Below are 12,443 nucleotides of genomic sequence, written 5' to 3' on the forward strand. Positions count from 1 at the left end.
AGCAATAAAAACAAACAACTGATACAGGCAACATGTGTGAATCTAAAAACTATTATACTGAGTGAAATAAACCAGACAAAAAAAGAGTACACAATGTATGTTCTATTGATTTGCATCCTGCATCCCCTCTCACTCTATGTTCTATGCTCCCCAGCGAAAAAAAACCCTATGTACCGTTATGCAGCTAAAGTATATTTTCAGTTCCTGAACTCTATTACATTTTTTGGTGCCTCTGAGAAATTCTGCTGAAATATTTGGCTTCACTGTTTATTCCTCAAATTCCCAAGCCCACACTCCCAACAGTGGTCCCAAAAGAATTCCACTCAAGAAATCAAATATGAGATTATCCAGACAACACGCTAGGTATGTTTCCCGTATGGCTGGCTCGATGAACTGGAGCTCCTGGAGCTCCTCTCCAGCATCCAGCTTCTCAGGATGGCTAAGTTGGCTATACTGTTGTCAACTTGAACAGCAAACCCAAGTACCCGGCTTCCCCCACACCACTAAAGGTGCTTTCAGTTCTTTCTCTTGCCTCTCATCTTGTTAATTCTAGTCTTGGTTGAAGGGAGATTGAAGTTTCCTTGAGGTCAAACAAAGCTCCTCCAAAGTTGACCATGGAGGGAGAATCAGGGGGCAACAGTCCATGCCCTGATCACTGAGATTCTCCTTTGCCTTTGGGTTTCTTTGAGAGGACTCCATGCCCCTGAACAACACAAGCTTAACTGGAGACATACGCCCCTTCCCTAGCAACAAAGCTGAGGCAAGGCCATGCCATGTAGACAAGGCTTTGCTGGTGTCAGGGATAATGTAGGGAAGACAGATATGAAGAGTAGCATGAAGTTGGGTGGTCTGGCTTCCCAGTTCTGGATGCTCAGAGAACCTCTGCCTGTAAGCTTCTGTTTTCCTCTAAATGTTGGGCTCTGTTTCTGCTTTCCAACCAGAAGCCCACATGTAGTCTTTAACGCTCCCAAGTCCAGAATGCAGTGAGCTCAGTGAGATGCAGAGGTCCCTTATCGGTCCGTCTTAGTAGAGACAGGAAGTTCCTATTTCCTTTCTGATAAACTCTTTCTCCCAATTATTGACATCAGGACTGCCAGCCACCGGCACCCTGTTTAGGGGAAACCTTATGTAACCACCTGGCCTATCAGGCATCCCCATAATAGCCATATGAGAACTTAATACAATAGGCTCAACATTCATTGCCTTAACACTGGCATCCAGGGATCCAGGGCCATATCACTAAGGACAGAAGAGTAACAAGGAGTGGCCTGGTTAGAACAATATCTTTATAACCGAACCAGCAAATCTCACACTTTATCAGCTCCAAAGGACAAAGGCGGTTCCATTTACATTTCTGTCCCATAAACACTGGGTTCCTTTACAATGGCATGCTCCCCTCCTCCTAACCCCCTTTGCAGCAAGAGTTCTAGTGTTGCCCTGGGACTCCTCTCCACAGACGTTCTCAGGAATTCCAAGTGGGAGCATACCCTTGACTTTGGTGTCAGGCCAGGCTGTCCTCACAGCTTATCTGGTGTGGGTGTTGGGGATTCAGACCTGTACTTGAAGTGAGCTTATCCCAACTCTCCAGCAGCTATTATGATCAAATTACTGCTGTCTCCATTAAAAATACAGCAAAGACACTGCACCTTTTCCCCAAGGATGCTAGGGCTTCCCTCTTTCTTTGGCAGTGCAGGCTCATGTCCTTCAATGCCATCACTTTGGATCCATCATTAAGGGGTGTCTCAAAGGCAATCTGCCTGAACTCTGAAAGGTTATTGTTACTATTTTTTTTTAACCAAAAGACATATTTTTTCCCTCTAGGCACACCCATACTGCCAATGTGTTGTGTCAAATGGGATCCCTTAGAGGCTGGATGTTATGACACTGCCCTCAATGTCCTCGTTCATAAGGTAATTTCCCTTGTTCGTTCCAGCAGCCTGACCTTGGGTGGGCATCTCCGTGCACCAGCTCCTTTTTTATATTGCTGAACCTCAGTGAAGGGGGAAAAGAGCTCATTTTCCCAGGTCTTTCCCTCCTCCAAACCCCCTCTGTACCTTTCTAAATTCATGGAAATACATAGATCTTGGGGAAAGCATCATAATCTAATTCCTCTGGCAAATGCATACAAGCCTTGACCTCCAAGTGTGACCAGAACACTCTGTTTGGAATTGGAGACCCTGATAAGGCTGGGCCCTTAGCTTCCCCAGCGACTAAGAAGAGAGTGTCCATGGATTCCCAGTTTAGGTTTGATTCAGCACAGCAAGCTGTTGGTGGAAGGTCATTCCTCCAGCAGCCCATTTTAAGAGTAGAGTTGTCTGGGAGCATAGCAGTCATCAGAGGAAGAGGTAAAAGGAAAAGGAAGGAAGGGGTAGCTTTCTAATGAACAAGGAAAACCATGGGGAAGAGAAGAGAGCTCTCCCGGCATGTCCCTGGGGCGGGGCGGTGGCGGGGAACATCCTGACACTGTTCTCTGCTTACTTGTAAAGTCTGACACAATCTGGTGATATTTCCTTCCTTTTCTATACATGTCTGATCAAATCCTACAATTACATTAGAGACAGAAGGGGGGTAACTTACTGAGAAGGTCTACCTTTGCGTGAGGGAGAAAATTCCTATCAGAACAGTGGCCTGGCCCCTTTTCACATCCTCAGAGACAAGTCTTGGGCCAAAGGTGGGCCTTCATCTCCGCTGCCTTCTGCTTGCCTGGGGAGTCTCTGTTCCATCGCCACCTGGGAATGACTTCACGTGATTGTCTTGGTTTCGTTCTTGGAGATTCACAGATGTCACTGGGGCAACTCAAGTAGTGAAGGTGTTTCCTTAAGCCAGAAGGCTATGTCAGGTCTTCTCTCCAGATACAGTTACACTTTTTTTTTTAAAACGTCTAATCTCCTCAGCTTGTCTGTATCTATGTTAATTTGCTTCAGGGTTTAACTTCAGTCATTTTGAATCTCCTCTGGGTCACTGTACAGTCTAACAGTGAGTTGCTAATAAAGAGCATAGAAAATGGGGAGAAATCAAAACAAAAATCTTGATAAAAGCCTCTCCTGATCATCAGATCTTTGAGCATTGAGGAAATGCAAATGACTTTCAGACTTTCCACTAGCCAGGGGCCGTATCTGAAGACTTCAAAATCTTTTCAGAAATAAATTATTACCCCTTCCTCCCACATTCAAGCCAAATTGAGAGCCTAGTAGACTGAGGAATTTCCAGAGTGGTCACAGGTCCTCTCTGAGGACTTACGGACAGTGGGTTTTAAAAACGTGTGTTTGAGACGATTTTTCATGGGCGTTTGAATTCCAGCTGGTGGACTGCACATGGGGTCAGAATAAGCATTCTAGCTTAAAAACAACAAAAAGGGTTGAGTTTTGCCCTGAGCTAAAGAGGAGGTCTTGTTCTGCGGCGGCAGCAGCTGCAAACACACACCCGAGAAGGAGAGTCAGGCTACCAGGGACTTTCTCAGTGAAAAACTCTGGGTATGACAGAAGAGAAAACACATTTATATGCTCATGCATTTTCCTCTCTTCTCCACATTCCTCACCCATCTCACTTCCCTCTGAGCAAGCCCTGCAAGGCTAGAGCAGGTAAAACATCAGGAAGAATTGTCACTGTGGAGCCCAGCACGTAGAAGAAAAATGACTTTTCAGACTCCCTACCTCTGTGGCAAGCAGGAGACCTGCTATAGGATGAATTCGGTCCCCCAATTCCTATGTTAAAGCCCTATCCCCAGTACCCTAGAATGTGACTCTATTTGGAGATAGGACCTTGAAAGAGGTGATTAAGGTTAAATGAGGCCATCAAGATGGGCCCCAATCCTTATAAGAAGAGGAAGAGCCACCAGGGATGCCCAGGCACAGAGAAGAGGCCGGGAGAGGACAGGGCAAGAGGATGCTGTCTACACGCCAAGGAAATGGCAATCGGGGGAAACCAAACTTGCCAACACCTTGATCTTGGATTTCTAGCCTCCGGAGCTGTGAGAAATGAATGTCTGTGTACTTTGTTATGGCCCGAGTTGCCTAACATGGGACCCCTCCTCATGGCCCAGCTCTCTTCTCAAATGCAGAGCCACAGGAGGGGCCTTGGAATCCAGTGCAACATAGGAAGGAAAATCCAGGCCCAGGAAGGCCAGGGAGGGGGTCTGTAACCCAGCACTATCCTCAGAAAGTTCTCTGCCTGCAGTGGGTGTCTGGGCAGAGCGAGGAACAAGCCTGTCTTTGCCAGGGACATAAAGAAAGGCCTCAGGGGCCTCAGGAGTGCTCAGCTTGGGCGGGGGCGGGTGGGTCCTTATGACAGGGAACAGACAGGGTTAATTAACATTTGGCCTGTGGATCCCCTGAGAGGGGAACCTTTCTTGTCCATGAGAGGTGGTTATGGGGGAAGGGAGAAGGGTCACCTCGAGTTCTGCTCCCAGACCTACCACCCTCTCAACCACACACCCACCTGACTCCAAATTTCTCAGGTACAAAATCTAGATTACCTCCAGGTCAGTGCTTCTCAGACTGAAATGTGATGTGACTCACACAGGGGTTTTGTAAAAATGCAGATTCTGATTGAGTAGGTTTGGGTATGGCCCATGAACTTTTCCAACCAGCTCCCAGGAGATGCTGATGCTGCTGGAGGTTCACAACTGAATATCCAGACACTGTCCCTGTGCTCATTCTTAGCAGCATCTGCATCCCTCACCTCATCCTCTGCCCCACAGGCACTTTCAGCTCCTGGTTGCTCCAGGCACTGAGTTGAGCGTCAGGGACACAGGGGAATAGGAGGCAAGAGACTGAGGGAAGTGAGAGGAGTATGTAGGGGTCAGAACCATCAGACCTGGACTGAAGGACCCTCATTAGCTCTGTGACCTTATGTGAGAGTCTTAACCACTTAGAGACTTAGTTTCGTCTTCTGCAATATGGGTAGTAGACCTACTTCATAGGGTTTTTGTAAGGATTGGTGAGATTAAAATATAAAAATCCCTAGACTAGGACCAGGAACATGAGAAATACTCAACAAATGTTGGCCACTTCTCTTATCTACACACCTAACTCACAATCCATGGGGGAAAGACCTGGAAGCAAATTATTGTAGGAAGTGTACTACCTGGGGTCAAGATTGGGTCACATGGGGACATGAGGAGGGTCTGCTCTCTCATTAAGACCCTGGGTTCTGTCTAACTGTGCTGCCTACCTTCATCCTCCAGGACAGCGTCCAGCATGTAGGACATGATCACAGCACGTGTAGAGTGCCTAGTTCTAGCTAAGCTCTGGCCTAGCTGCTGGGCTTAAATGGGGAAGAAGACTCAATCCTGGCCTCAAGGGTCTCAGAGTCCTAGGAATTGGTGACAAATGGTCTGATAGGTAAGAGTATTGAGGCCTGGGGGCACATGGCAAGGATTCTTCCTGCTGTCTAGAGGAGGGGAGGTCAGAGAAAGCTTCCTGGAGAACATGCATCTCAACTAGGGCCTGGAGGGCAGCAGGAGTTAGTCAGGCAGCAGGCAGTGTGTGTGTGTGTGTGTGTGTGTGTGTGTGTAGGATATATGGTAAGAAAATGGAGAAGCACACTCTATGTCTCATAAGATAGAACTAAAACTAATTACATTTTTTTTATTGAAGTATAGTCAGTTTACAATGTTGTGTTTAATTTCTGCTGTACAGCAAAGTGACTCAGTTATACATATCTAAACATTCTTTTTCATATTCTTTTCCATTATGGTTTATCACAGGATATTGAATATAGTTCCTTGTGCTATACAGTAGGACCTTGTTTATCCATTCTATATATAATAGTTTACATCTGCTAATCCCAAACTCCCAGTCCTTCCCTTCCCTACCCCCCAACCTTGGCAACCACAAGTCTGTTCTCTATGTCTGTGAGTCTGTTGCTATTTCGTAGATAAGTTCATTTGTGTCACAGAACTAAAACTAATTTTGACACTTAGCTAACCTTAGGAAAAAAAGGAAAAAGTGAAATCTTCATGTGTCCAATGAAGAAGCTTGATGGTCTGAAACCTTTGAGGGGGAGGCTGGGGGTCTCACCCTTGTGTAGATTGGGAGATGGGATTGGAATATCCTGGAGGGAGGCAGCTAGAAATGAGCCCCTGCATAAAGCCTTGCGCCTCAAAGAGCTGTCCCTTCCATTTAATAGAAACTCACATCCTCGAGACTTCTGTGAAAAAACATTTTGCAATCTGCAGGAGGGAGAAGAGGAAAGTCACCCATGAAAAATTGAAATGCCAGCTCTGTGCACACACAGATGTGCAATCCAAATTTGTACTACCAGCCTGGAGTGGGAATTCCAAGTGGAGAAATTAAAATAACCGTTCAGGACCACTAAAGCCCTATATTTTCAGCAGGAGCAAATGTGAAATTATTGCTGGGGAAACTTTCACAACCCAGGGGTCATGGGACTCCCACAGAAAAAACAGCCTCTTTGAAGATGAGCTGACAATCAGAATTATAAACTAACCACCCAAGAAAATGAACCACAATGAGCGAGCGTCGACACGTGAAACAGAATCAGCACCTTCCAAACTGGAAAGAGTACATTAATCTGAAAAATCAATGGTATAAGTATATTTCAGAATATTAAAGAGAGAAGGGAATGAATGAAAACCATAATAAAAGGACTAGTCAGTGTGGACAGGGATTTAAGACAGCCATGTAGAGGTTCTTTAGGTGAAAAATATAGTCATTGAAAGTAAGAACTCAACGGGCAGGATAAAGCACAGTACGCACCCAGAAGAAGAATTAGCCAATTGGAAGGTAGTTCTGAAGAAGTCAGATAAAATGCAGCAGAGAAAGGAAGAGGTATAGAGCCATCAGCTAAGAGACAGGGAGGATATAAGGAGCTGATTCCTTGAAATGTGGGTCCCAGAAAGAGGGAGTAAATAAATGAAATGAAGGACTGGCAATATTTCAAGAGATAATGACTGAGAATCTTTCAGATTTCAAGAAAAGTAAGTTTTCATTTCTAAGAAGCACAGGAGTTCTGAGAAGAATGTTTGTAAATAGAACTAACCATCCTCGATCCATTAAGACTGGAGAACATGAAAGAAAAGAATCAAAACCTTTCTCACAAAGACAATATATTAACAGAAAATTCTTCATCACAACAATTAATGCCAAAACAAAGGGATGGTGACATTTTCAGAAAAACAGGGACTAAGAAATTTTTTCCCTTAGAAAGTCACCAAGAAGTAGCTACTAAAAGACAGTAAATAAGGTGAAAATTGAACCTGAGGTAAAAGTCAGTTGCCAGGGATAACAGTGACTAAAAAATGGTGGCAAGTATATTGGGAAATAAAAAAGAGCATTGATAAAAACAAAAAAGACAAATTCTGGAAGTCTTAAAAATAAGGTGCAATTAAAATGCTAAAAACCAATAACATGGTAGATAGAAAGGTAGAAATCAGAAGTGATGTGTTCCAATATCCTTGTATTATTCGGAAGGTAGGCAAAAATAGTGACTAATTGTATATTTACTAACTTAAAGAGGACCCACGAGGAATAGGGCAGAGAGGGCCTGAGGGTGGGGTGGGGGGCAGAGTGTGCATCTGTGGAATAAATGACTGCTTTGGCCTGATTAGGTGTAGGGTGCCCTAAAATGGCAGGGAACCCTGCTGGAGATGATCTTGGAACCTGTGAAGGTCAGGTCCACGTAGTGCTCCAGGTGTGCAGAGCTGCAGGAGGGGCTGGGATAATTTGGAGGCTCAGCCTGAAGACAAGTGCCAGGCTGTGATAGGCTCTGCTGGGTCACAGTGTGGTTGCTAACGTCTAGGGTGGGGTTCAGTGATCTCCAGTGTGGTGCTGCATGCACCCAGGGGTGCTCAGGATAACCTAGCGATCGGTATTGGCTTCATGTAAAGACAAACATTAGGCCTGGATAACATTTAATACGTGGATCCTTCAGTCAAAGATGTAGTGTCACAAATGCCTGAAAGGGAGCTTCCAGCATGCGTGGTGACAGCTGCTTATTTAATCATTTCGTTGCTTCCGGCACATCAGGATTTGACTGTTTCTTTGTACCTGCTTAAGGATGTACAGATTAGATGGTCTAAACTTGGGGTCTTGGAGGAAGCTAGGTCATCTGGTGTGGGAGTAGCAGCTTTTGCCAGCCTGAATGGTTGTGCCAATGTACGTCCACCAAGCACCAGCCCTGCTTTAGGTAGCAGAGACGACGCCTGAGGCTCCAATCCGAAAACACAGCTCAATTCAGAACTCCTTCAACTGAGGGTATTATTCCAAATATCCTTAGTATATCCTAATATGCTGAGTATATAATAGTATATACTAGCATATGTCAGTATATTTTAGTATATATATATATATATATATATATATATATATATATATATATTAGAATATACTCAGTATATTCTAATATTCTAATAATATTAGAAGTCAAGATTTCTGACCCCTTTCCATGTTGGGACTTGTTTCAGGGAGACAGTGTAGTTAGCTTCTGCCCCATCTCTCCCATTTTCTAGGTGCTGTTTTGGAGGAGGGAGGGAGAAGGACCAAGGAGAGATCAGGGGTGAGGCAGCTGCTCCATAGCCAGGGGCTTTGTTCTTTCTGAGTCTAGAAGGTGGTAAAAGTGGATTTTTCTTTTGGTGACACCACTGAGAGCTCCTCGGAGAGTCCTGGCTGGAAGTCTCTTTCTAATCAAGACAGACGCATCTTTATTCCAGGTGGTTGCTTGGACCTCCTTCCTTAGCACCTAGGATTCAGTAGATTCTTCGTGGCTCTTTGGACAGAACCCCATTCCTGCCACCCTGTCTCTTTCTCTTCAGTGACACACATCTGGTCTCTAGGAAGCATCATGGCTTCTGGCCCTAGAAATCCTCAGGAATGGGCTGGCCCTCCCCTAGCTTCATCCATCTTGCTCACCTCTTGCCTCCGACTTTGGGAAGCATTTCAAGGCTGGAGGGAAGGAGCAGCGCCATCTGCCCCTCTCCACGTGGGGTCCCCAGCTCTCCGCAAAGACGTGCACCCAGCTTGCTGTTCTTTTCCCCACTTTCTGAGTCCTTTGATCCTTGGTCAGGCTTTTAGGTTAAGAATAGAGCCACTTCCCAGAAATTTCTTTTGTAAATTCTGGTGATGGTATTTGGTTTGCAATTTCATACCCATCATTAACTTCAGAACTTCAATGATGACATCCAGCTACCTGTGAATAGAGGTAATGGTTCCCATCTTTTTTTATTAGACTGATAGGAATGTCCAATCAGAAAGGTATGGAAACCACTGGTGTCATCTTTATGCAGCTTACCTTAGTTATCCATTCTAAGAGGATTCTGGCCTTTCTGTCTTAAGGTTCTTGCCTTAGAAATTGCAGTAGAACAGAGAAGCTCAGGTTTTGAGACAAAATCCATCGTTTGGAAGCCTGGCTTTTGAAAGAAAATTTCAAATAATTCTCCTTCCAGACTCAGACACTCCAGGTCCTGTCACAGCTTAAACGTGCTTTTTCTGTTTGGTCAGTCTGAGTTAAATTACTCTGGGCACTTTTGAGTTTCATGAACAGGAAAAAAATAAACTTTTTCAACTTGAAAAATAAATGGAAGCCATTCTTTTTGGCGGCAGATAACTCCAAAAGATGTGACCTTTCAGAGTTCACACTGCCCAAGTGAATTGTTTCCTTAGAGGAATAGAATCTGCATGAGTTCAATCAAGTAGTGTCAGGGAGAAAATGTTAAGTGATGGAGGAAGAAAAAATATTTGCAAGACAAGTAAACTTTGGAGCCTATTACTCTACTCAATTTCCTGGAGCTCACTCTATGCCAGGGTTTCAATGTTGTTCAGAATGTTTTATGTCATTTCAATAACCAAAGTGGTTTGTCTGAATAAATACAATGATTTGATTTAGAAAAAGTGATTATTATGGTGGCTAGAAAAATAAGTTTCTATAGAAAATGGGATAATTTTATAGCCGCTGGGTAAGACAGATTTGCCGTTGAATATTGTACAAACAAATCCAAATGGCACTTATTCCCTTTTGGTGCATTCCTTTGGTAATCAACCTACCAGGTTCTGGAAATGGACCGTTATGCAAATTCATAAAATACAACTAGATATTTTCACTTTGGGATGTTTATATTTTTTTCCCCTTGGAAATAAGATCCCTAAATGAAAATCTCAGTGGCAATGCTCCATGAAGGCTAGGCCATAAATGCCTCGCTAGGCAAAAGAAAATAAAAAATGTTGAGCTACTCAGGGAAATATTAACTCAGTTTCGTGGCTCAGATGTTATGGATTCTCCCAAGGACTGTAATTTACTGATCTTTTAATATATGGATGTTGCTACTTTTATTGTTCCTTCTTGACGTAGTGGTGACTGTAGGGGATTCCATGAGGAGAAAGGGCTGGGCTCCTACCTCTGATGGCCCAGGCACTCCCCATTCACTGGGGGGGATAGGTAAGTACATCAGTAGCTACCCACAGAGGTGAGGCATGCTATGGACTATAGAAGGGGTATTAATAGCCAAGATTTTAAAGGCATCTCGAAGTTTACAAAACACTCTCACATTCTGCAAATATGTATTGAGTGCCTGCTGTAAGTGAGTCACTCTAACATTCATCATTGCATTTTAATTTTAAGTGCTTCTCCCAATATTATAAAGTGGAACTCTACAAGATTAAAACCCAGAATGGTTTTCATGTTAGTTCTTGTCTTTACTGGCATCATGCATGAGAAATCCACATTGCCCAGAGACTCAAAGCAAGAGGTCAGATGTCAAAGGAGAGACTTTCAGGAGACACCAAAAAAGCACTGCAAAAAAAGAAAAGAAAAGAGAGGAAACCTAAGAACAACAACTTGAAAAACAAACAAAATAAGCCCAAAGCATAGCGCAGAACCCTTGGGCCCAATAAAGTATTTTGCAACTTAAAGGAAGCTCAAAGCAAAGCAGAGCAACTTGAGAAACTCCCACATTTCTGAGGCTGAACCGCAGCTAGAATGCAGGGAATGACTTCCGTCTGCTGGAAAGGTTATGGCTTGGAAGCAGCAGTGCGCAAGGGCCAGGTGAGAAGACTCCTGGCTCCACCACCAGGGGACATCAAGGGCTCTCCAGGGAAGCCAGCAGAACCCTCTGCTTCTGGAAATCCCTTCTACCTGAGTGACTCTCCCTAATTATAGTGGAGGAACCAGATTTTCCCCAACCCCCATGTCTGTCTGTTCAAAAAATGACTGCTTCATTCTTTGGATAATTAGGCAACTCTCTTCCTTCCTTTCCACATCTTACTTACCCTTCCCTAAGGGATTGGAAGTGATTTGTCTGGTGGATCGGTGGGCATGCTTGGCTTAGCTGCTCTTCCAAACTCTGTTTTGGAACTACCTGCCCACAGGTTTCAAGATTAACTAAGCCTCCTCCCTCCGCCCCCTCAGGTCTTTACTTAAATGCCACGTTCTCAGTGAGCGCTGGTCACCTTATCCAAAACTCCATACTTCCTCTAACTCTGAACACTCCTTATCCCACTCCTTTAATTTTCCCTTTAGTACACCCTACTATCCAACTTACCATATGTGTCTTTGACTTAGTCATCTACATCATTGTTTGACTCCCCCAGTGGTGTTCTGGTAAATGTTTAATAACTGGCTCTGCAGGGCAGGGTTGTGTGGGGTGGAGGCCCTGATGTGCAGTGTTACTCTCTGCACATCAGGGCCTCCTGATAGTGCAGGAGGCCTGTGCATACTCCCACTGTGGTCAATTGCAAGTATGGTTGTGTTTAACAATCGGCTTGCAAATTCCTGAAAATTTCACAATATGTTTGAGATGGTTTGAGCCAGCTTCAGCTCCCCACACTGGGAAGTCACACGAGGGTGCACCATGAAGGCAGGGGTTTGTGTGAATGCTTTGTCAACTGCTGTAACCTCAACACTCCAAATAGCACTTGGCCCATAGTAGATGTTTCATAAATAACTATTAAATGATTGAATGGGTATAAGTACCTATTTAATTTAATTAATTTATGTATTTATTTATTTTATTTTATTAATTTTTTAAACATCTTTATTGGAGTATAATTGCTTTACGATGTTGTGTTAGTTTCTGCCGTATAACAAAGTGAATCAGCTATACATATACATATATCCCCATATCTCCTCCCTCTTGCGTCTTCCTCCCACCCTCCCTATCCCACCCCTCTAAGTGGACACAAAGCACCGAGCTGATCTCCCTGTGCTATGCAGCTGCTTCCCACTAGCTATCTATTTTACATTTGGCAGTGTAGATTAAGCACCTATTTTATAATTGGGATCATTGTATATAAAGAACAATGTATTCTGCCAGTTTTATTTAAGCTCATATTAAGAACCTTGTCCATGCTATTACAAGTTATTCTGTAATATTTTAATGATGCTATGATACTTAATATTAGGGTATAAATTTTACAACTGCTATTTAATATTTAGGTAAATTTTATCTGATTATAAGACACTATTATAAATATCTTTGAACATAAGTATTT

At 43.7% G+C, this 12,443-nt stretch overlaps 1 protein-coding gene across 4 annotated transcripts in view; it reads left to right on the forward strand.

The window, feature by feature from the left end:
• Positions 1-12,443, forward strand: part of LOC307175636 (uncharacterized protein) — a gene marked incomplete at its 5' end in the record, with an annotated part of 505,492 nt that overhangs the window by 431,642 nt on the left and 61,407 nt on the right. For all 4 annotated transcript variants that reach the window (XM_079900938.1, XM_079900936.1, XM_079900939.1 and 1 more), the window contains one exon: positions 1,822-1,910. Coding sequence is in view for 2 of the 4 variants with exons in the window: in XM_079900939.1 (XP_079757065.1) it covers positions 1,822-1,910 (89 nt within the window). The remainder of the gene's footprint in view (positions 1-1,821; positions 1,911-12,443) is intronic.

The sequence above is a fragment of the Stenella coeruleoalba genome (assembly GCF_951394435.1).
Source record: "Stenella coeruleoalba genome assembly, chromosome: 16".
In the NCBI taxonomy this organism is placed as follows: domain Eukaryota; kingdom Metazoa; phylum Chordata; class Mammalia; order Artiodactyla; family Delphinidae; genus Stenella; species Stenella coeruleoalba.